This window comes from Aspergillus uvarum (genome assembly GCF_003184745.1).
Source record: "Aspergillus uvarum CBS 121591 unplaced genomic scaffold BO82scaffold_18, whole genome shotgun sequence".
NCBI classification, from domain to species: domain Eukaryota; kingdom Fungi; phylum Ascomycota; class Eurotiomycetes; order Eurotiales; family Aspergillaceae; genus Aspergillus; species Aspergillus uvarum.
Window position 1 is genome coordinate 100,732 of NW_020291315.1, and position 22,576 is coordinate 123,307.

The following is a 22,576-nucleotide window of genomic DNA, read 5'->3' on the forward strand; positions in this document are numbered from 1 at the left end:
CCCCCCAAACCAACAAAATGAAACTCACCCTCTTCTCCACCAAATCCTACGACACCCACTACTTCACCACCACCCTCACAGCCCTCCAACCCACCATCCCCGAGCCCATCACCCTAACCGCGCACCCCTTCCCGCTGACCCTGTCCACCGTCCCGCTCGCCCGCAACAGCACCGCCATCTGCGTCTTCGTCAACGACAGCCTGCCGGCCCCGGTCCTCCAAGCCCTATGGGAAGTCGGCGTGCGCGCCATCCTCCTCCGCTGCGCGGGCTTCAACAACATCGACCTACCGGCGGCCGAAGCGCTGGGCTTCTTCGTGGCGAATGTGCCCTCGTACTCGCCCGAGGCCGTGGCCGAGTTCGCCGTCGCGCTGCTGCAGACGCTCAACCGCAAGACGCACCGGGCGTACAACCGCGTGCGCGAGGGGAATTTCAACCTGGAGGGGTTCCTGGGGATGACGCTCCATCAAAAGAAGATCGGGGTGGTGGGGTTGGGCCGGATTGGGATGGCGTTTGCGCGGATCATGCGCGGGTTCGGGTGCGACGTGGTGGGGTTTGATCCGGTGCGGCAGGAGGGGTTCGCACGGCAGCAGGGTCAGGGTCAGTTGGGGACAGGTGGGGGGGAGGCTGAAGCTGGAGCTCAGGCCGGAGCTCAGGCTGGGGCGGAGGGGCCAGCCGAGGAGGAGGACGAATTCATCACCCAGTTGGCAGGCCGCTACGTCGGCACCGTCGCGGATCTGCTCGCGCAGTCCGATATCGTGAGTCTGCACTGCCCGCTCACCGAGGCCACGAAGCACATCATCAACGCCGCGTCGCTGCGCGGGCTCAAGCGCGGCGCCATCCTGGTCAACACCTCGCGCGGCGGGCTGATCCACACGCGCGACGCGATCGGGGCGCTCAAGGCCGGCACGCTGGGCGGGCTGGCGCTGGATGTCTACGAGCAGGAAGGAGATCTGTTCTACAATGATCACTCCGCTGAGATTATTCACGACGACACGCTGATGCGGCTGATGACCTTCCCCAATGTGCTGGTCGCGGGCCACCAGGCCTTCTTCACGCAGGAGGCCCTCGGCGAGATCGCGCAGGTGACGCTGTCCAACCTGGCGGACTTTGTGGGCAAGCGGCCGTGTCGGAATTCGCTGGTGCGCGAGGGTCACTTGTTTGTGGAGGAGGATAAGCAGCCTGTGCGGTTGTAGTGTCTGGTGTATGAGGTTGATGGGGTGGTGTGGATGTTATCCACTTGTGTTCAATTTCACTCCAGGGCGGTTTCTCGAGAGGAATTGTGGATTTCAAACTCAAATATGACCATGATCTTGCTTCCATGCCCTGTGGGCTACTCGTGCCAATCTGTAATAATTCCTAGATTTGTTGGCAGCACTTATGCTTGATCAACTAAGTCTCTAAGGACCGGTGGGGATGACGGTCCGCCTTGAGGCTTCTTGGGCAACCGCCTTCTTCAACAAGCCTCTATAGATATGAATTAAATCTGCTGCCTTCGATGAGTGCGGAAGCTCCAGGTTCAACACGCTGGTGGAAGCCACACGGATGGCAATCCAGCTCACCAACCCTCGAAGGCACCCGGAGAGCACGCCGGGTTGGAATCGGTTCTTCCTCTCCGATACGCATATCAGGAAGAGAGGGAAGGCTGGGTTGTAAGCGATCTTGGCAGATCAGCATGTACTAACCTGCTATGCTGAGGGAGCTCTCCAAGACAGAGATAACTAACCCAATGAGCCACACTAGGCGCCAGCTGGAGGCTCCCATTTAGCAAAGGTGTCCAGTAAGTATGCTTGATCACCAAGCCCAACTAATCATATGCACCTAGAAATCATGGAATCCGTCCATCAGTATCCCAGCAAGGCAAAGCAAGGCAAAGACAGGTTCAAGATTGCTTATCGCTGTCGTTACCCATTGGCGATATGCAAAGTGTTCCAGGAGTGGCGTAAGTGCAGCTACACAGCTTCATTTTATGCCTTCATTGACTAGATAGTAACTTATAGAGCCGTCACCGCCCAACCCAACCGCGGCCAGAGTGGTCAGTGGATTTTCCTCAACGTACTTTCCCTTGTTCTTTCCCAACGGTGCTGACTATGTTCATTCCCTGGCTCAGAAAAATGGAAGGTTTACCTCTGCGATCGATTCTGGGGCACCGGTCACCTCAAAGACAAACGCCCAAAGAACTCCCCGCAGGACTTGGAGACCCTGCGAAGTTTTGAGCATATCATCGTCCATGAGCTTCTGCACTGCGATGTAGTGACAGGTAGTAATCCGAGAATCATTGATGAAAAAGCCGTCCTTGCGAGCTGGCCAACAAAAGTGGTGCGTATCTTACCAGTGGTCATAGCCATGCTATTCATCCTCCTTGAAAAGGCCACTGATTCAGAACAGGACGTATACGGGGCCAGTCGGGGTTCCGAGTACGCGTGGCTGTATGCAGCTAAGAAGAAGGCCAATTCCGTGGTCAAGGAGAATGGTAAGTCCTGAGTCGTCTGAGAGGAACATCGCGATCCGCAGCGGATCGACGTGCTAGCGAACGATTATGCCTGGTTCTATACGAACAATTGGGTCAACGACGAATGGAAATGGCATGATGATGATGGGGGAGAAGACGGTTGAAAGCCAGTCCTTACTGGCGGCCAAGGTGAAGAGTTTACCTATCGGGATTCGGGCGTACTGTACCGTGCGATTCGCTTACATAGACTACTTTGCTTGTGATGAATCCTTGTGTAGATTCGTGCATGAGTTCTTGCTTGTATAGACTATCTTACTCACAGGTTTTATCCTACCCGCAGGAACTATCTAGTCTGTATAGACTTTTGGATAATTCCTCGAAGCAAGTGCTCGCATAGACTTTGCATACTGGTAAGAATTATTCTACTTGGATGGATCCTCGTGTAAATCCTTGCTTGGATATTATTTTACCTTACTTGTAAAAATCACCTTGATCGCATTACTTCTCACTTAATTCATTACTTATGTGATTCGCCTGTACTTCACTTCTATAAATACTTGATAACACAAGTATTATTAAGTGATTGAAGGATGCTTCGCATGCCTTGGACACCAGCTGATCACAAGTCATTCGAAGGCCAGGAACTTGTATTGTACAACTCATTAGCTTTCACGCAGCTAGGCCCTCCAGAACTCAGTCACCAGAAAGATAACTCGACCGTTCCTCATCCGCAGCCAACAACGGCCTCCTCTCCGCATCACCATCACCACCACAATACCCTCTCGCCTCATCAGCCCCCTGTCGCAACCCCAAATACCCCAAAACCCCCTGCCCCACCGCAAAAACCCCATCATCAACAGCCACATACCCCAACTGCACCCACCAGACCAGAACCAACCGTAACCAGGACAGCGGCGGCGGCGGCGGAGCCGGCTCCGACGGATCCCGCGGCGGCGCATACCGCAGGAGCTTCCACACGGGTGCCAACCGAAAAATCCAAAGCACCGCCGAGACAGCGAAAATGGCCGCTTGGAGGAGACGGGGCCGGGCGAGAAGGCGGTTGAGGTTGTTGCGTTCAGGGGTTAGGGTGTTGGCGGCACGTGAGGAACTTCTAGTGAGGTCGTGCTGCTGCCGTCGCGCCTGTTTATAGAAGCCCAGAACCGGAAGGATGAGGGTAATGATCGGCAACAGTAACATGTGGGCTATGAGGAGTACGGGGCTGACGGTAAGGTCGTGTATCTCGCAGTTGTGGGGTTTGTTTGGCGGGCACCAGATGTCTGTTGTGAGGTCTAGGGCCAGGGGGATAAGGCTGGAAAGGAGGAAGAAGATGTAGATTGCTAGGGCTAGGAGGATGCGGAGGCGGTGATGGGGGCGGGTCGGGGGGGTGTGGTAGAGGCATAGTGCGAAACTGGGAATGAGAAGGGTTAGTCTTCTGGAGGATGTGGGATTGGCCTGGCTAGTAACCTACAAGATGTTGGATAGAACCCAGATCCCCAGCACCTGGGCGAGGTTGATCCAATCCAGGGCGGAGACTGCGATCTCGTAAGGGAGGTCGAATTCGGGCAGGTCTTCCAGTCGGGATAAGGTCCACAGCATGGCCGTGCTATAGGCTTTGATGAAGACGTGGTCGGTGGCGCAGAGCAGGTTGAAGAGCAGGTGGGCCGAGGAGATGCCTCGGCTGTCTTTGGTGTGCCATACATGCCGGATTGGGGGGATGAAGGAGGCCCAGGTTAGGGTCAGGGTGAGCCTATGGATTCTTTAGTTGGTGGCATTGATGGTTATGGCGGTATAGGTGCTGGTGGGTCTTACCCGCTGAGGAGGACTAGCAATCCCATCGGTTGATATGAGTTGGTGCTGGATTGCAGACGGCCATAATGTCGTGGGATGCACGAGAAGAGAAGAAGAGCCCGGGGAAAGACCCTGGTTCTTAAGGCTGTACAGGAGTGGATGCAGCAGCCTTCCCACTACGTTCGTTAGCCTCCGCTAGCGTTTTGGATCGGATATTTAGGGTTCGAGGTTTTTCCTGGCAAGCTAGGAAGATACTTACAGTCTAGACCAATTGCTCTTCTTTTGCCAATACTACTGGGAGCTTGATGAATTTAAACTAGAATCACCCTGAACGGGCTTGAAGGACTCACTACATTGGGTATAAAAAAGGGAAATAAATAGAAGATAATCGACACAGGCATTGATGGTGGGCGGACAACCAGATATTATGCATCTCCTTACAGAGGCACCAGGATGCGCAGAAAGTCAACTCGCCATTAGACGACCAAAGGAAATGCGTACCAACATGATTGACAAGCAAAGAAAGAGATGAAATGCATCCCACCAGGGTAAAAAGAGAAAGCCAAAAAACGACAGCAGTCGGATTTGAACCGACGCCTCCGAAGAGAATAGATTTCTAGTCTATCGCCTTAGACCGCTCGGCCATACTGTCTTATCTGAGATGTTACTACGTCAATATAATACATACTCATGTCAGAGCATCATAGCATCAGTGCACTTGTCGTAACTCGTCTAACTATAGTTCATGCCTGTCAATTGGGAATTGTGGTTGCGAACGCTAATGTGGAGAAGATACAAGACGATCAGACAGAGCCGACTAATACGGGGGCATTGGAATGGCGGTACGGCATCAGTATGAGGTCGACAGGAATGACACTCCTTAGGTGGGATTTCCGAGCCAGTCAGTGAGCTCACATTCCCGTACACAAGCCCCTTATCTATACCCCAGCCCTCCCTTATGCATCAAACGACAAACAACATAGTATATATACCAGACCCAAGAACAACAACAAAGAAAGAACCCAGATATCAAACCAAATCATCTATCTTAATCATCATCGTCATCATGATCACCAAATATACCAAGTATATACCCCCTCCAACCAACCTTCATCTCCCCTCCCCCTCGCCCTCCCCAATCATCCCAACCAACTCCTCATACTCGCCCGTATTCCTCAACATATCCCAAAAAACCCCCTGCTTGGCCACAAGGTTACGCGGCGAATCGTTCCTATCAGAAATAAATGAGTCAAACTTCCAACCACCAACCACCTCATAAAAAGATGGGGAAAGGAGGGGCAGGCAACATACTCAACAATCTCCCCACCAGCCATAACCAGCACGCGGTCGTAATCCATAATCGTGCGCAGCCGATGCGCGATCGCGATGATCGTGCAGTCCGAGAACATCTCGCGCAGCACCTGCTGCATATGCATGTCCGTCTCATGGTCGACGGAGGCCGTCGCCTCGTCGAGGAGCACGACCTTCGAGCGCCGGCAGAGCGCGCGCGAGAGGCTCAGCACCTGGCGCTGGCCCTGACTAAAGTTCTCGCCGTTGGCAGCGACGGGGGTGTCGAGGGTGAGGGGGCGGCGGGCGGGGTTGTTGGAGGTTTCCTCGGTGGACGAGGATGGGTGCGCGTGCACGTGGTCGGGAACGGGGATGCGGATTGAGGAGGTGCAGGCCGATAAAGCCGACTGCAGTTCGGATTCGCTAGACTCGCCGAAGGGGTCCAGGTTCGACTGGACGGTCCCGGAGAAGAGGACGGGTTCCTGCGGGATCAGGGTGACGCTGGTGCGGAGGCGGTTCAGCAGGACCCGACTGACGTCGACCCCGTCGATAGTGATGGTGCCGCCGACGATGTCGACGAACCGCAGCAGGGACAGTCCCAATGTACTCTTGCCGCTTCCGGTGCGGCCGACGATGCCGATGCGTTCGCCCGGGTGAGCGATGAAGGAGACGCCGCGGAGGACGTCGGGGCCGTCGGGCTGGTAGCGCGCGGTGACGTTGGCGAACTCCACGCGGCCAGAGGTGGGCCAGCTGGCCGGGAGGGTGGTCAGCGCCTTGTGGTGCTCTTCCGTGGTGAGATTCTCCTCCGGCTCGATCTCGGCGTATTCCTTCATGCGCTGGAAGGAGTTGAGCTCGATCTCCAATTCATTCATGGTCCGGACTAAGGTGAGAATCGTCTGGCTGAGGCCGATGGCGTTGGTCAGCGAGAAGCCCACGAGGCCGGCTGAGCCAGACCAGAAGTAGGCGACGCAGCCGGCTGCGGCGGAGACAGAGGCTGCGCAGAAGTCAGACCGGACGGAAACCCAGCGGTTGCAGTTGTACTGCGCCTCGGCGGTGCGCGAGTGCACAGCTAGCTTTTCCGCTAGCATGGCCTGGAAGACCTGGTCCATACCAGTACGGGCACGGATCACGCTCAGACCAGAGATGGAGTCGGTAAAGTGTGAGAAAACAGGGGAGTAACTGATGGAGCGAAGTCGCTTGATGGACACCTGGGCACGCGTGTACATCTCGCCCATGATGAAGCCCGCGGAGCAAATAATCGCGGCGGGGAGTGCGAAAATCGGCATGATAGAGGCAACGCTTGCGATCCGAAGCAGGAACCGCAGTGCGTTCTCGATAGACATCCGCAGCCACTCGACCAGAATCGTGTCCATCGACCGGGTGTCGTTTCCGAATCGATTGATAGCTCGTCCGATAGGGTTCTGATCAAACCAAGAAATGGGAGCTGAGAGCACGGCGGTCACCAGCCTTTGATGCATGGTTTTGGCGGCTACCCAACTGCCATACTGGTATATAAGATTGTTGCAGACCTGCAGGAAGAGGAAAGTAAAGATAGCGGCCGCATAGATTCCCAGGTAGAACAGCGTGTCAACGTGTTCCTGTTCCTCGTACGCCCCTGTCCATATAGAGAGCCAGTAGGTGATAGAAAAGTAAGCAAACTGAACCGAAATGGTTGCTAGAATGACAAGAGGGGCGTAGCCGACGCCGCCAAACAGACGCATATAGCTGAACACTAGATAAGCAGGTCAGCAAGGCTCGTTCGTGGTAGAATGGTACCATAAACTTACTTAGTGTGCGCGGGACACGTCCAGTAGAAGATGTTTCTTCGACAATTCGTCCTTGCGCAGTCTTCTGTTCTGCTACAGAGAGAACAGGGGGCACCGGAAGATCCGCGGAGTTGAAGGGTTGCTCTACCACCGGCTCGTCCCCAACTGGTACTAAATCTGGCTCACTGCCAGGCGTGCTGCAGCCTGACGGCGACGCAAGGACCGGTGTGAGCGTCCTCGGAAGTGCTTGAACGGGGACCAGCTTGCCATGTTCGAGGCGAACAATGGACTCTGCATCTTGCAAAGCTGCGGGGTAGTGTGTGACCAGAACGACAGTCCTATCCTTGAGCATGCCACTGCGGAAAGACTTCTCGTACACAAGACTCGCAGTGTGGGTGTCAAGGGCAGAAAATATGTCATCTAGAAGTAACGTCGAGGATGACGAATACAAGGCCCGCGCAAAGGACACTCGTTGCTTCTGACCCCCCGACAGAGATGTACCTTTCTCTCCTACCCGGGTCATGTCACCAGCGGGGAGCTGTCTCAGATCCTGCGCCAGGCCACTAGCTTCAATAACCGTGGCATACCTACTCTCGTCGAATGGACTGTAGAAAACAATGTTCTGACGAATTGTATCATTCTGGAGCCAAGGAGCCTGCGGAACATATGCAACGTCCTGGGGGCAAAATGCAGTACCCGACTCCAGGACGGTCTCGCCCAGACACGAGAGCAGCAGCGTCGTCTTCCCACTTCCCGTAGGGCCGGTTACGACGTTGAGCGAATTCGGCTTGAACCTGATGGTCACATCCTGCAGCCTGAAAGCGGCGACAGGAGATGGCTTGAAAGTCGCACGGATCAATTCCAGCGGACCCTCGGGATGCCGTATGATCTCGCCCGCTGTCTCGAGAAAGTTGTCAATGCGGCGGAGCGACTCTGATCCCTGCGCGGTGTATCTGCTGACGTTCGAAAGCCAGACGAACAGGACTCGCAGCGTTTCCATGATCGACAGGGAGGTAAAAGCGACAGGGGCACGGAGTGGTTGACCTGTGAACAGGATGTAGATCGAGAACATGACCAGTAAGCTCAGCAGTGGCAACAGCTCTCCAGCCATGGAAATTAACGCGGCATACACACTCCTCCACCACAGACGGCGTTGCTCCACGCGACGAACATCATTGATTGAATCTATGGCAGCGTGTTCCCAGCCAAAGTACTTCAAAGTCCGGATCGAGTTCAGGTATTCAGAGATCTTGGATAACCGAGCATCGGTAGCCCGCATAACAGAGCGTTGGATGCGAGATACCTTCCGTGACGCCAGAGCAGGAAGGGGTGACAAGCATAGTAACGTCAAGACTCCGAACAGCGATGGCCACCCAAGCATCTGGTACAAAAAGACCAGGGCCAGTGTGATAGATATCGGGCCTGCAGTAGCCAAGTAGAAGATATCACGGGAGTTGTAGATGGCGTCAACATCGTACGACATCAGACTCGTCAAATTCGCTTGGCTTGATTCCGGCGTGCCCTTTGGCCCTGCGCCGTGCCGAGATTTCTCCTTCTTAGTATGATGGTGATGCTCGCCGACAGAGCCATCGTAGATATAAGAGCGCATCGCAGTCTGATACAGCTCCTGAACGAGGGAAACGTTCACCCGAACAACAAGACGAGTAGAAGTGAAGATATACTGCTGATAACACAGCGAGCGCGTAATCGGACCAACAAACAAGAGCGCAATCCACAGCGCCGGGTGGAAAACCGCACTCTCAGGATCCTCCAGATACGCCAGTAGTCGCAGCATCGAATACGGCGCCATGAAATCAATCACCGCCGTCATGGCCGACCAAGTCATCATGGTGTTTATTTCAGTCTTCAGCAAGCGGCACAGCGTGCGAAAGGTCTTGCCGCCCTTGCGGCGCTGCCTCTTGATCTTCTCCAGCCACCTCAAGGGTTCGTCGTAGGACGGCAAAGGAGGGAGATCGTCCATGGTCAGATCCCGACGACAACCCCGGAAGATTACGTAGGTGATCCACTCATACGAGCAGTAGTAGGAGAACAGGGAGCACGTCTCTTCCGGGGACGCTGCTTTCTCCTCCTTCACAGAGCGCTCGATCTCCGCGTCGCGGATCATCGGCCGTCGTGGACGGGGGGTCCCGAGCGCGATCACCACTACAGCGGCCAAGCTAGCGACAATTCCCGCGCCAACGGATCTCGGCCGGTAGGTCGCGTCGACGATCGTCATGGGCACCAGATCCTGCACCACGGCCAATGCCAGAGCCGCGACCACCACGCCGTTCATGTGCCGGTAGAGTTGTGTCCGATAGCCCTTGTTCTTGCAGCAGATATAGCCCACGCCCAGCAAAACCACGTACGTCAACAACAGAGACCGTTTCCAGCTGCCGCTGTGCCGCAGGTCGAGCCAGCTCAGACAGCAGGCGGCGAGCGCAGCAGCCAGGTGCGCGAATGCGGAGGGTAGGTGCACCAGGATCTCCGACGGGCCGTCTGCTGCCGCTGCGGACTTGAGGTTATCGCGCGACTTGGGCCGACGACAGGCCCGACAAAGGAACCGCAGGAATATCGGAAACAAAGCAATCGCCCATGATGCCAGTAGTATAACCAGATGCAGGTTCCCTGTAGCTATAAAAGCCGACGCCCGCCGGGTGCGATTTTGCCATATACTTCTGCAAGATGGCCCGCGCTCGTTAGCAACAGCACCACACTGAAAATCTAGCAATGGAAACACGAGTGACTCACCGCTGAGAAAGGCCATGGACAGAAACATATTCAGTGGCCGTTCCCGGAAGCTGAGCGATCACAGGCCCGATCGCTTGTTGAAAGGGCGCAACGAAGTGCTCCATTGAGAGACGGGGGATGAGAGGAAGGGAGGAGACAGAGAGCACACAGCAAGGAAAAGGGCTCAATCAAGTCATGGGCACCAGCAAAGATCCCGTCATAACCGAGCACGCAAGCTTTGTGAGGCTTATCATCGGTCTCTTTCGTCGGCAACTGTTATTCGACGGCGGCAGCGCCCATTGCGTGTGCAGGAGGACAATTCGCCAGACAAAGGCCTAAGCAAGGGACTAGCAGCGCTAACTGGGGCTGGCGGGGAAAAGCTGGGTGTGGGAGGAGAGGGAGCTTGGAGAAGGGGAAATTGGAGAGGGGAAAGAGGAGGAAAGTGGTGTCATCGCTAACAGGAGGAAATTAACGGACGTTGCCGATAGCGGGGTGGGAAAATTGAGGTAAACCTGCCAATGGAGAGGATATCGGATCAAACCCTGGCTACGAACCATGGATGCGATGAGCGATGGATGGGATGCCATGAGAGTCGGTCGCTGCCTGTGGCTGCCATCTGATAAGCCCTCTGCCAATGAGAGCAACGGAGCACTCTGACAAACCGGCTGAGACCGGGTTGATGCCTAAGGCAGGCAGGTCTCTTTCACTCTACACTTCAAGCAACATCAAGGGAACTTCCATGGTCAGGACCACTCAAGGCTCGTGTAATATGCTGTACAAGTGACAAGATGTCAATACTACTCTGTCCACTGAGGCAGATATCATCCCGGGAATTCTCAGTCTCTCTTCACATAACAAAGACAATAAACGATAACAATAACTGAAGATCTCCGGTCCTTAGACTACGCATGAATGACAGGACCGTAGGTACAAACCCCACCCAACGGCTTTAGGGCTTGACTCAGTATAATCAACGCAGCAGACCCCAAAGAAGCCTGAACAATGAGGGAGACCATGGCGGGCCTTGTTCCTCCTCCGTCCAATGGCACAGCCTAGTGACTAGAATCTCAATTTTTGAAATGATCATAAGCCAGAGAATTACAATCTCCTTGGTATTACCCTGTGAAAGTTGAAACCCAAACTTCCCAATGAGCCTATAAAATGCTCCTGCCCACCCGCGATCTTCCGGCTCGTCCACACACCACGAAGGTTCACTTGAGTGCTCAGTGCTTTCTATATATGATACATCTATTAAGCAGAAGGGAAAGCTTTGCCGCGTGGATTGTAAGAGTTGTTTAGCGCAAATCTCAGAAGCCCGCATCTGTGTGCCTGTAAGCCAAGCCATCCAAACCCAACCCCCAAAAACATCGTTCAAAATGCTGGACTACCCCCATTATGCCGCTGACCTCACCAAGCAGCAGCTGCAAAAACTGATCGAGGTCCTGAGCATCGACAGCGATCAGGATGCCGCCGAGACCGAGTATCTCGGGCAGATCCGCAGCCCCCAGGTCGTGCAGCAGATCCAGGAAGCCATCCGCGGGCTGCCAACGGAGCTCCGCCAGCGCGCCAAGTGGGTGCGCATGCTGCGCCACGATGCGAAGGCCGCCGTGCTGTGTGAGGTGCACGAGGAGCTCAACGCCCTCGTCATCGGCAACCTCTTCGCGCTACTCAAGCGGGAGGTGACCTGCAACCTGACCTTCCTGAAGTGGTACCGCGAGTTCTCGCCCGAGGAGGTCAACAACCTCGTCGACGCCCTGCTGGCGGTCGCCGGAATGTGGTGGCTGCCGGAGTCCAAGGACGACGTGCCCCCCACGGGAGCCGTCTGCTTCCAGGAGAACCAATGCGAGGCGTGTATGCTGGCGAGGATCGTGGATGAGCCATGGTGCTTGCGCAATCTCCGCACAACGCTGGTCAGCCGCGTGCGAACCAAACCCGAAATCCGGATCCCCAAGTTGCTCCCTTTTGTGGACACGGCCATCAGATCATTTGCTCCTGAGGGAGAGGCGGCAGTCAAGGCCTACGGCGGCCTTCCGTGCGAGTTGGGCTACACGAGCAGCTACCTGGCCTTCCAGGTCAAGACCGCGCGCGCGGACGCTCTGTATGTTGCCGCTCGGCAGCTCCGTCAGGCGAACGAAGTGATGCAAAGGGAGCAAGCCCTGAAAGACACGTTGCGGCACCGCACGCGCTCTCGCGCAGCAGATCAACCGTACCAACCCAAAGATATCATCTCCAAGGAAAAGAACTCACAACAGCCAGATGTTCATTCCACGGTCCATGTCAGAGTGGCTCCTGGTTCTCGACGACGGAACGAGTCGGTCAAACAGCCCATACATGCCAGAACCACACGCTTGCCGCACCTCGACAGTATTGCGGAGGAGACAGGTGTTGAGGATGTCGTCGTCGAGGAGGCTACCAAAGTACATGTTGATTACGCGGGAACCGCCACTTTGGTAACCCCGAGCCATTCAAAGTGCGCTGCTGACAATGTGGTAACAGTTCGTCCCTTGAACGTGAAAAAGCCGAGTCTGGGAGAGGAAAATGCTGCCCTGATTCATAACGAAGCTGGCTTGCCAGAGGCCCGCATGGTGAAAGCCCCTAACCCTGACAGTTCGGATGTGGAGGAAGACAGGCTGGAGCACGAGATTCAAGCGTTGTTGCTTCCGCACATTGCCAAGGTGTCTCCCGTGGGTCCTAGATACTCTTCTTCGACCAGAGGTTTGACGCAACGCCGCCGGGCGGAGCGTTCCGAGGATCTAGATGACTTGGATCTGACCAGCGTATGTAACGAAATAGTTCGGCAAGAAAAAGCTCTTTGGACGCCGACCTTCGTTGATCATATAGTATCGCAACCCTATCATCAAGACGGAACCATCCTCGTCAGATTATAGTAGTATCCACACCGCCACACCGCCATGCGATCTGCGATTCCATTCTTCAATAAGTCCTGTACTAGCAGGCGAGGTTGAAAAATTGAAGTGATTTGGGTGGCTTCGTTGATTGCAGAGGACGACGGCGTTTGAAGGTAGCAAATTGAGTTTCCATGTACATTGCATCTCAATTATAATATAAGCTTCAGATAACAAAGCTAATAAGTAATAATGAAAAGAAGAGAAAAGTAAAAGCAGAAACCGGTCATTATTTCAAAGTCTCACAGCCATGCGTGGTAGTTCAGTTGCGGTCCAATGTCGTACTGAGCAAGCAGTAATGAGGCCATGGTACAGTCATAGTTATGGGTTCCGCGAGGCCGAAAAGGATATTAATACAGCATAAGACAAGGTCAAGGTAGCGAAGAGTAAACAGCGATATCCGCAATGATTAGGAGACGGCCTGCAACTCCCAAGACACCCGGTGAGTGTTAAATATTAGCAAGAAAATAGTTACAAGCAAACTTTAGGCGTATACAAGAGGGCAACGGCCGCCTTGATTTTAGAGGACGCTGCTGGCGACCCCGTGACTCACTCCTTTGAACCCATCGACGTGGGGGGAGAGAGTCACGGTTTTTCTGCGTCGGGGGCGCGAGGTCGGTTCGTCTGATGCCCGGCTGAGCGTGGGAGTTGAGGTCCCGGATGAGGTTGGATCGCTACTTTCGTTGGCGATGCCGGCAGCTTCGTTGTCCACCTTCTTCTGGGCAGCTTCGCGGGACCGCTCATAGCGGAGCTTAACGTCGCCTTCCCATCGAGTTTTGAATAGACGATCCCAGATGGTGAAGAAGGGCTGCGAGAAGTTGGTTTTGATGCCCCAGCTTTGGTGGTGGATATCATGGTAGGCCGCGTTGTTGGAGGTAAAATGCTGCAATGGGTCCCAAGGAAAAGCGTAGCCGCAGTGATCATCCACAGTTTTGATGGTGGAGAAAGTGAAAAACCACATGCCCTGACGGTTGCTCATGCCAGCCGTGAGGAATGCAACTCCAGTGCCGGCCGTATCAAGCAGAAAACCTTCGACGGGGTGGTTGTACAGAGCTCCGAACGCATACGGGACATACAAACGATGGTGGCGGGAATGGAAGGTCACTGATCGATGGTTAGTCTTATTCCAGGCTCTTTTGAATCTCAAGCCTCGCGCAGTCAAAAGCTGCTGATTCACTTACCATAGAGCCAACGGTTCATGTGCATTGCGCGGTGCAGGAAATACTGCCAGGTGTCGACGACACCGACGGCCCACACGAATTGCAGGGCAGGGATGAGGTACCAATAGAGAGCACTGGCCGCTGACAGCTCCCAGTTGGTGAAAGCCGGAACCACGGCTTCCACTCCATTGTCCAAAATCATCGACTGAGTGCATCCCGGGTAGCGCCCGCCAGCTACCGCTCCTCCCAGCATTGACCAGCCATTCTGCGACAGATTCTTGCTGAAACCCAATGCGTCGATCCCGACCAGCGCCAGCAGCTGGGGGAGAGCCTTCTGCGCCAGACGGAGTCGACGAGCCCAAACCGCAACATTGTATTCATCCTTACCCAAGTACTCCGGGTCATCGAAATACGCGACCGCCAGACCGGCCATGGTTTGAATGATTTGCTGAAGAATGACGTCCCTCACGACCTCCCAGCGTGTGACATGATTCCGCTTCAAGACTTCTGCGGGTGTGTGGAGACGGTATTGCGGGAAGTAGTCGTTGACATCGATGTAGTGATAGACCATCGACAGAGCCCAATAGGCAATGATGGGAAGCATGAGGGCGAGAACGTTGTCCGGAATGGGGTCGAGAAGTGGAGGACGCGGAGTCAGGGTATAGGCTGGAAGAGGCGGAAGGTCGAAGATGACCGAGGTATTGGTAGCCATGGCGAAACGGCTTCGCAGTCGTAGACTGACGACGATTTGTGTATGTAGTAGGATAGCAAAGGAACAATCGCTCAAGCACACTGCCGCATGGGTGGCTTGAAAGTGCCGATGTGGAGGACGAAGCTACTGGTGCTCAGTCCGCTTGCAGATCTGGTCGGCGCTTAGATCGAAGGGAGGCAGGGTTTGAGAGTATAAGGGAGTTCCAACTAGCGATAGCGATAGACTAGAAGGAGATGAGGAGGTGAAACCAGGGATAAATTAGAGAGATATAGTCCGCACTATCCGGAGGTAAGTGGGATGGGGGGGAGGGGAGGGTGGGCGAGCGATCACTCGAGCAGTGGCGGGTGATATTGGTGGTGGTGGTGGTGGTGGTGAGATCCTCTGTGCTTCGGAATCCTAGCCCAGGGGAGCGGCCCACCAGAAATGAAAATCAGGGGACGAACGAGGCTGACACTCCCGGAGAACTGTTGGGGCTGGTAGGTATAGTACAAGAACACAAAGTTCAAAGCACTCGAGACAGAAGAGAAAAAAGAAGATTGGGGTTCTTAGAGGATTCGATACAAAGGAAGGACGAGGAGGAAGAGTTTAAGGATAGTAGGAAATGATAGTTGAAGAATAGATCTTTTTTTTTTTTTTACGAGGGTAAGATAAAGACTGACTGGTTGGAGATTGGGAGGGGGAAACGAAGAAGAGGAGGCGAGAGAGAGAGAGAGAGAGAGAGAGAGCAGAAAGAGTAGCCGCAGTGGCACCACTGAAGCTACTCAGTCACTAACGACCGTCAGGTATGGTAAGATGATTGAGTGGTTGGTGGCTGCAAACAGCAGACGGGAAGGCAAACGGGAGGCGGTCAGGTACCCGAAGACAGACATGTGACGAGATAATTTACCGGATAGACATGGAGGGAGGCCGATATTGATACCTCAGGCAGAAAGAGGGGATGCTTATGCGCATGTTATGTCCTCCGTAGTACGGAGTAATATCAGATGCTGCAGTGTAGTCTGCATTATACAGCAAGCAATCTCTATCCTGCCTCCAATTCAATCCAAAGAGACACAATAACTACTGTCTTCCCTTACAGAACAGAAAACAACCCCACTTCTCTCTACGAGCACAGTATCAGATTTGCCATCGGACTTTTCCAGACTCCAGACTTTTTCGCTGATTTTCCCTCAGGCCGAGACAAATCGACCACTTCCCAAACCGGTTAGCGTATCCGTTTTGCCCCTCGAGGGAAAAAGAAGGAAAAAAGCCAGAAAAAAAGAAACGACCCCACCAAAGTTGGAGGGAAAACAGCGCCACTAAAAGCAATATTAATCTTCAACTCTTCCCCTCTTTTTCTCCTCTTCTTTTTCCCTTCCTTTCTTTTCCAGCCCCGTCTCTTTTTTACCCTCATCTTCATCTCTTTTCATCTTCACCCCCCTCACCAGCCAAAATGATTATCTTCGAGGTATGCTAATTCTTATCTCCTCTGCTTGCGTTTCTTCGTGATTGTATCTCTGTTTTTCTTGGCAAAACAACCACGTTGCTTTTGGGAGGGAAAGGCCGCTTTGCAGCCCAATGCCGCATGACAGACAGGCAACCCGGCAGGAATGTCAACAACAACATTACCAACAGCAGCAAGCAAGCATCCTGTACATGCTGCATGCAGTTGTCGCTGTTGGACCTGTCTCTTGCTCCTCTGCCGCTGCCTATCACCTCGGGATCGCAATACACCCCACCGTTTCAAAACACACGCCCACTAATGCATCAACCCTGGAATAGGACATTATCTCCGGCGACGAGATGGTCGCCGACACCTTCAACCTGAAGGTCGTCGACGGCGTTCTCTTCGAGTGCGACTGCCGCAAGTACATGAAGAGCACCAACGAGGACTTCCAGCTCGAGGGTGCCAACCCCTCCGCTGAGGGTGGTGATGACGATGAGGGTGGTGAGGGTGAGAAGGTCATGGTCCACGACATCGAGGACCAGTTCCGTCTCGTCTGGCTCAAGACCGAGGAGGGTCTCAAGCCCTCCAAGGATGCCTTCAAGTCTCACCTCAAGAGTATGCTCCATCTCAATCACACACAATCAAGAACTCAACCGGAAACAGCTGGCTAATTCGCGTCCCAAATAGGCTACATGAAGAAGGTCCTCGGCAAGCTCACCGAGACCGGTGCCAGCGAGGAGACCATCAATGAGTTCAAGAAGGGTGCCCCCGGTGCCGTCAAGAAGATCCTGGCCAACTACGACAACTACGATGTCCTCATGGGTCAGTCCATGGACGGTGATGCTATGTATGTTTACACTGAAGAAAAAAACCCACCGGAAACATTGCTAATCAATCTCCAGGCACGTCCTCATCGACTTCCGTGATGACGGTGTCACCCCCTACGCCACCCTCTGGAAGCACGGTCTCCGCGAGGTCAAGGTCTAAGGGAATTACAAGTCAGCCTTTTCAAATAAAAAGATTAATTATACCCCTTACTTGAACGTCCCGCTCCAAACCTCAAATCCTCAACCTTGTTGTGCGAAGAATGTTGTCATGAATCAAGAAAAATCTTGGTTTGAAATCAGCAAACAACCCTTTGTTGCTTTTTTAGACCAAAAGTCACGCCTCATGAATTCCATAACCCTTTTCAAATGTTTCCTCTATCACCATCGTTTCTCAATCTTTCCAGTTCGCCATTAATTGGTCTTCTGGGTACACATAAGGATCTGCCAAATAAAAGGTAAACTTTAGACGTTATATCATCAGACATCTGTCGAATTCGTCACATTGTGGGTATACATAGGATTTGTGTAGAAAAAAAAAAAAAAAACCAGACTCCACATTACCATCCATTCATCGAATTCGCTATACCGTTTCAACTGAACTATAAATACATACCCAAACTTCCAAATTCGAAAGAGGAAAGAGGTCGGATATCATCGTCTCTATAGATTCAACAACCTGCACGAAGGGGAGAGGGAGATCGAATCACTTTCATTTCTACTATGTATAAGTTCAATAACCCGCCCAATGAGACCGATGCGAGGACATCTCTCCGCCCGCACCCGCACCAGGACTACTGCCCTCCACACCCAAATCCCCAAACTCCAGCCCGGTGACCGGGTCGAGCTCCATGAGCTCGTCGGCGACGGGCAGATGCTGCCCGAAGACGGCGTCCCACTGGTCCCAGTCGAAGTTTAGGTTCGGATCCACCATGGAGGGCGGGGTGGGGACCCCGGTCATGGCCTGCGTGGCGGGCGAGGCGGCGGCGACATCGACGAGGAAGGCGGGCAGCGCCGGAGGTGGTGCCGACGGCAGGGATTGTCGGTTGAAGGTGAAGCCTGGGTTTAGGCCTGGCGGGAGTAGGGGGGCTGTGTTCATGTTCGTGTTCTCGGAGGATGTGGTCGAGGGGTTTCCGGGTTGGATTAGGGGTGACGAGGGGGACGGTTCGCCGCTTGGTTGTTGTTGTTGTTGGGCGACGGGGGAGGAGGGGGATGTGGAGGAGGGGCGGAGGTGGGGGTCAGGAGACATCATTTGGGGGCTGGCTGATTGCGAAGGGGATCTTCGCTGCTGCTGCTGTTGGTGATGCTGCTGGGTACTAGATGGGAGTTGGTAGCGGAGAGATGAGTTGGGGCGGATGTGAGATCGAGTCCTGTTGTGGAATAGCTTGGAGAAGTCCCTGGGCTGTCGCCGGGAGGCAGCATCTGCTTCAGGGGCAGATGTATGGTCATCGACGTTGGAGGCCACGCCCGCTTGGATCTGCGCCTGTTCGGACCATAGTCGACTAGGATCGAGTCCAGCTCGCTGCCAGGCCTGCTGCCGCAGCCTACGGATCATGTCCCAGGCCTCGCGACCACCATCGTTCAAGGGCCGTTGAGTCGAGATGCCATCTTCACCCCCTACTACTCCTCCATCCGGCCCTGTCATGGAGAAGATTTTGTCAATGTAGGCCCGTGATTTTGGCGCCTCAGCGCTGTAGGGCCGTTCGTAGAGATCAATGAGCATGATCATGGTAGCATGCATTGGCTGGTGATTGCCGGGCCAGCTCCATTGGAATGGCTGGAAATCAGGGTCGGTTGCAAGAGAAACAAACTTCTCCATGAAGCCATGACAATGGCGGAGAGCGCTACTCCAAGTCAGTAACTACCAGAAATATGATCAAGTGGGACGCACCTTTGTCTCGCAGCTGGCCAGATCCGGCTCTTTGCGTTCTTCAGAAAAGGTTGATAGGCGACACAGAATGCCTAGCACCCGTTAGCATAGATTACGTGTGCTATAGGAGACTGAAGTGAGTTTACGTACCTTGTCAATGAAGAGTGAGAGGACAATTCTGGCCCACTTGTGGAAAGACACAAGGACTGGAGAATGGTATTGCTCAGGACAGCCGTTCGGCCCTTCTCCGGGAAGCTCAATGTCGCTGCTGCGGTTTTCAGCAAGCGAGGAGGTAGACCAAGACCTAGTCGAGGGAACCGAAGAGACATCGGCCGAATCGGCTTCTGGTATACGGGAGACGATGGAGTTCAAGTTCTGCTGCAGCTCAACCAGAATCGACCTAAGCTCTTCCATATCCCGCCGTGTCAAGGGCCTGGTACCCAGCTGGATCTTCAAGATCCGTCGAACAGCACCTATAGAGCACAGATTAGACTTCCTATGCCATGATTTCGCGTAGATTGAGACTTACGGGCCATCGTATACTTCCCCCGTGCGGCCAGATAGTACACGTTGACCATCGAGGGACCGCCACAAATGGTTGGATCGTCCGGGTTGTCGGGAAGCCTGAGGCCGGTCATGACTAGCCGGTCATACTTTTCAGCCTCTGGGGTACCGAGCAAGGTATCTTTCACCTCGCTACTGTCGCGAACATCCCAGTAGTTCTCGTCACTGACCAATGGGGGCAACCCACTGGACATGGCAACCACACCGTCCATATGGACGATATGCCACCATATGCGACGACGATACTCTGCTTCACAGGGGCCAATACCGAATTTCGCAGGATCTCGATGCAACCCCATGGTTTGAGCTACCCTCATGGCGAGACTGACGAACAGACTGCTTGTTAGAGGCTCTTCTTCTTTCGCGAGTATCGTCTGAACCAGGAGATATGCAGCCAGGCCTTGCAGAGACGGACTTCGAGGGAAAGAGATTTTGGTTAACCATCTTGTCACTTCATCGTTGTATGCCTTGGAGAGCGTTGATCGGGACGACACATTGAATTCAGCCTTGATGGTTCGTAGTGATATCGTGACGGATCCACCATACCAGATGGCATAAAGCAACGGGATGAACGACGGGTCTGGACAAGGGTCGCCCGAATAGCTGCTGGAGTCATACCAGTCCCAGAATGAGTAGTAGAGTTTGTGTATGGTCGGTGGGTGGATCACCGGAGTGATGGCGTGAACTCCAGACATGAATCCTTTGTACAGGATGTGACTTTGTCGCTTTGTTGGCATGTTCTCAAGCATTTCGGGCTCAACCACCTTGTCCTTGACCGAAGGCGATTCACCTGATGGAAACAAGACAGATTTCTGGAACCTTTCTCCCCGGGAAGCCTGATCGATTGCAAGCTCGCCGGACACATCTGGAACTGGCTTCCATTGGCGGCTAGGCGTCGCTTCCATAGCTTCCGTAGTAGTATCTTCAGCAGAAGTGTCCTGGGAGTTCCGCTCATTATGCGAGCGGTGCTGGACCCTAAGTAGTTGATTGAGCTCATTGATCTGCATTCCCGTTAGCCAAAAAAAAAACTGCAGTAGTCGAAGATCCCAATTCGTACCTCATGAGAAATATAAGCCCAGTACGTAGTTCCCACATATCTGCATCACGATAAGCCACACAGCCCCTTCCCTTCCACACCAGAAAACCTACCTCGATCGACCTCCATCCTCCAAACTCAGATGACCCAAATTCAGACTCCCCACCGGATCGACCAGGTCTGTGGCATGACCGGCAGGGATCGGGAACTCATCCCCACTCGAATCCGCCACACGACGCGGGCTATCCGAGCGCGCTGTATCGGAAGCCTTCGACGCAGCCGCAGCCGCAGCCGCAGCCGTCACGCCGGCCACGCGAGGCTCTCTCTTAGCTGATTCCGAGCCCGCGCTTTGCAACAGCAGCCGCTTCTCTGACGGATCCAATGCCTGACTGTTGGTTTTACTGAGCCGCTCGATCATGGAAGTGAGCTTATCCAACCGCGCTTCGATCCCTTGCGACCCGAGCCTCTGCTCCGCCGAGCCGGACCGCTTCAAATGGCCGTAGATGGATTGAAGCTCATCCATGTCGTCGTCCAGCTGTTGCGACGACTCCCTCCTTCGCTTGACCCCCTGTCCGTCCTTGGCTTGCGCATTGTACGCCTCCGGGTCTTTTTGCGCGGAGACATCGTAGACACATTCGGTTTCGTTCTTTTGGCAGTTACCGCAGATTGGATGGACCTGAAGATTCGCAAGGCAGATGGAGTTAATGTCAGGACACTCGTGCGTGAATGGATGAGTTTGTATTGCAGGGACCAAATATACCTTGTCGCATTTCACCTTCCGTCTCCGACAGGTATGACAGCTGTAGCTGGCGCGGTTCCGCGTGATCTGACGACCTCCCGTTTTCCCGGCCCGCGGCGCAGCGGAGGAGGAAGAGGAAGCAGAGGCAGGTGTGGCATCGTAGTTGCTATAGCGTCGCGGAGATTTAGCGCTGGGATTGGCTTGCCCTGGGTTGGAGGGGTCGCTGGGAGGTGAGCTGGTGTTCATGGTCCCTCGGTCGCAGTGGCGGGGTGCTGTGATCCATTGACGGCGCACGAGGGGTGATTCATGGGGGAGGCTGCTGCGCTTCGGCTAAGTCTCTTTAGTCCATGAGTGAATAGCGTGATAAGACTGAGTAAGGTAATGACTTTCGCGCAGCGGGTGTGGAAATGGAGACAGTGGAATTATGAAAGAATAATTTCCAGTTGGCGGGGCTTCGATTAGGAGTGATTATTGATGGCATCCGGGGTAAGAAGAGCGTTATCGGCAATCGCCGTCATCTCGGCCAATAACAGCCGCCTCATACCCAAGCCAGCTACATACCGTCACCAGCTTGAGAACTTCCTCAACAAGAAAAAAAAAAAAAAAAAAATACGTCCCTCCAGGTCGGAGGATAGATGCGAAAAGGAGGGCCATTTGATGCCGGCGCACTCTTGTAAAAGGCAGGTCTTATATCTCCATTGAGAAGATAGCAGAGTCCCTCGCCGCATGGGTGTTCTATCCTACGACACAAACCAAAAGGAATGATGGCTCAATATCAACTTGGTATCATGAGAACAGCAATGATGCTCTTTGTATCTGCAAGCAACAAAACGCCTTTCGCCCATGCCCATGCAACCCAAAGCATATATACCACATGAACGCACCACAGGGGTGGGGTAGATCAGACACCCTAACCTAAGCCTTGCCCTTCTTCTTGTCTTTCTTTTTCTTTTCACTGCCGCTGGGAGCAGCAGGGCTGCCGCCACCCAAGCCACCCAGACCTCCTAAGCCGCCCATCATGTTCGCCAGATCCGCCATTCCGGGTATCTCGGGCATACCGGGCATGCCCTGCATGTTCTGCATCTCAGCCATGGCGTCCTTGAGCGGGTTATCGCTGACACCGCCACCGCTGTAGGCAGGGGAGTGGATGGGGAGAATCTTTCCGATCTTCCAGCCACGCGGAGCGGGGGGGGCGCCGGGGAGTTTCTCGGGCACCGGAAGTCCTCTGATTCTCAACCGGTAGGGCGATTCTTCGGTGGTGGGGTGAGCTTTGAGGTACTGCGCCACAAGGATGTATAGATGGTGTTCTAAAGGAAGAGATA

The 22,576-nt window shown here is 54.1% G+C and overlaps 8 protein-coding genes and 1 non-coding gene across 9 annotated transcripts; 4 read left to right on the forward strand and 5 right to left on the reverse strand.

Moving 5' to 3' along the window:
• BO82DRAFT_353088 (2-hydroxyacid dehydrogenase) lies at positions 1-1,316 on the forward strand. The gene has a single exon (XM_025634874.1). It carries the CDS (start codon positions 18-20, stop codon positions 1,191-1,193), a length of 1,176 nt encoding a protein of 391 aa, XP_025493283.1. The 5' UTR covers positions 1-17; the 3' UTR covers positions 1,194-1,316.
• A 600-nt stretch (positions 1,317-1,916) lies between these two features.
• Positions 1,917-2,613, forward strand: BO82DRAFT_400817 (uncharacterized protein; the record flags this gene model as incomplete). The annotated part of the gene is made up of 4 exons (XM_025639220.1): positions 1,917-1,939; positions 1,998-2,032; positions 2,108-2,470; positions 2,528-2,613. The coding sequence occupies 4 exons, from the start codon at positions 1,917-1,919 to the stop codon at positions 2,611-2,613; spliced, it is 507 nt and encodes a 168-aa protein (XP_025493284.1).
• A 529-nt stretch (positions 2,614-3,142) lies between these two features.
• Positions 3,143-4,744, reverse strand: BO82DRAFT_391066 (uncharacterized protein; the record flags this gene model as incomplete). The annotated part of the gene is made up of 4 exons (XM_025638551.1): positions 3,143-3,857; positions 3,918-4,196; positions 4,497-4,528; positions 4,739-4,744. 4 exons carry the CDS (start codon positions 4,742-4,744, stop codon positions 3,143-3,145), a joined length of 1,032 nt encoding a protein of 343 aa, XP_025493285.1.
• Positions 4,745-4,807: 63 nt separating this feature from the next.
• Positions 4,808-4,889, reverse strand: BO82DRAFT_t132. The gene has a single exon. It is a non-coding gene; the product is annotated as a tRNA-Ser (tRNA).
• A 458-nt stretch (positions 4,890-5,347) lies between these two features.
• On the reverse strand, positions 5,348-10,501 carry BO82DRAFT_382465 (putative ABC multidrug transporter; the record flags this gene model as incomplete). The annotated part of the gene is made up of 4 exons (XM_025637936.1): positions 10,039-10,501; positions 7,312-9,965; positions 5,549-7,256; positions 5,348-5,468 (listed from the first exon to the last, which is right to left on the reverse strand). Exons 1-4 carry the CDS (start codon positions 10,140-10,142, stop codon positions 5,348-5,350), a joined length of 4,587 nt encoding a protein of 1,528 aa, XP_025493286.1. The 5' UTR covers positions 10,143-10,501.
• A 609-nt stretch (positions 10,502-11,110) lies between these two features.
• On the forward strand, positions 11,111-12,996 carry BO82DRAFT_391068 (uncharacterized protein; the record flags this gene model as incomplete). The annotated part of the gene is made up of 3 exons (XM_025638552.1): positions 11,111-12,115; positions 12,383-12,794; positions 12,859-12,996. Exons 1-3 carry the CDS (start codon positions 11,394-11,396, stop codon positions 12,994-12,996), a joined length of 1,272 nt encoding a protein of 423 aa, XP_025493287.1. The 5' UTR covers positions 11,111-11,393.
• Positions 12,997-13,174: 178 nt separating this feature from the next.
• On the reverse strand, positions 13,175-15,067 carry sur2 (sphingosine hydroxylase). The gene is made up of 2 exons (XM_025641214.1): positions 14,105-15,067; positions 13,175-14,027 (listed from the first exon to the last, which is right to left on the reverse strand). The coding sequence occupies exons 1-2, from the start codon at positions 14,793-14,795 to the stop codon at positions 13,444-13,446; spliced, it is 1,275 nt and encodes a 424-aa protein (XP_025493288.1). The 5' UTR covers positions 14,796-15,067; the 3' UTR covers positions 13,175-13,443.
• Positions 15,068-16,227: 1,160 nt separating this feature from the next.
• BO82DRAFT_373447 (translationally-controlled tumor protein) lies at positions 16,228-17,208 on the forward strand (the record flags this gene model as incomplete). Its single annotated transcript, XM_025637374.1, has 4 exons — positions 16,228-16,242; positions 16,557-16,836; positions 16,909-17,068; positions 17,124-17,208. The coding sequence occupies 4 exons, from the start codon at positions 16,228-16,230 to the stop codon at positions 17,206-17,208; spliced, it is 540 nt and encodes a 179-aa protein (XP_025493289.1).
• Positions 17,209-17,778: 570 nt separating this feature from the next.
• BO82DRAFT_280345 (putative C6 transcription factor) lies at positions 17,779-21,500 on the reverse strand (the record flags this gene model as incomplete). The annotated part of the gene is made up of 8 exons (XM_025631299.1): positions 17,779-18,889; positions 18,937-19,007; positions 19,066-19,388; positions 19,445-20,480; positions 20,537-20,576; positions 20,629-20,783; positions 20,829-21,191; positions 21,276-21,500. The coding sequence occupies 8 exons, from the start codon at positions 21,498-21,500 to the stop codon at positions 17,779-17,781; spliced, it is 3,324 nt and encodes a 1,107-aa protein (XP_025493290.1).
• Between the last annotated feature and the right edge of the window lie 1,076 nt (positions 21,501-22,576).

Coding starts and splice junctions, on each gene's coding strand:
- BO82DRAFT_353088 (XM_025634874.1), top strand. CDS start 18: ATGAAACTCACCCTCTTCTCCACCAAATCCTACGACACCCACTACTTC.
- sur2 (XM_025641214.1), bottom strand. CDS start 14,795: ATGGCTACCAATACCTCGGTCATCTTCGACCTTCCGCCTCTTCCAGCC. Junction 14,028..14,104: donor CATGAACCGTTGGCTCTATG/GTAAGTGAATCA, acceptor ACCATCGATCAG/TGACCTTCCATTCCCGCCAC.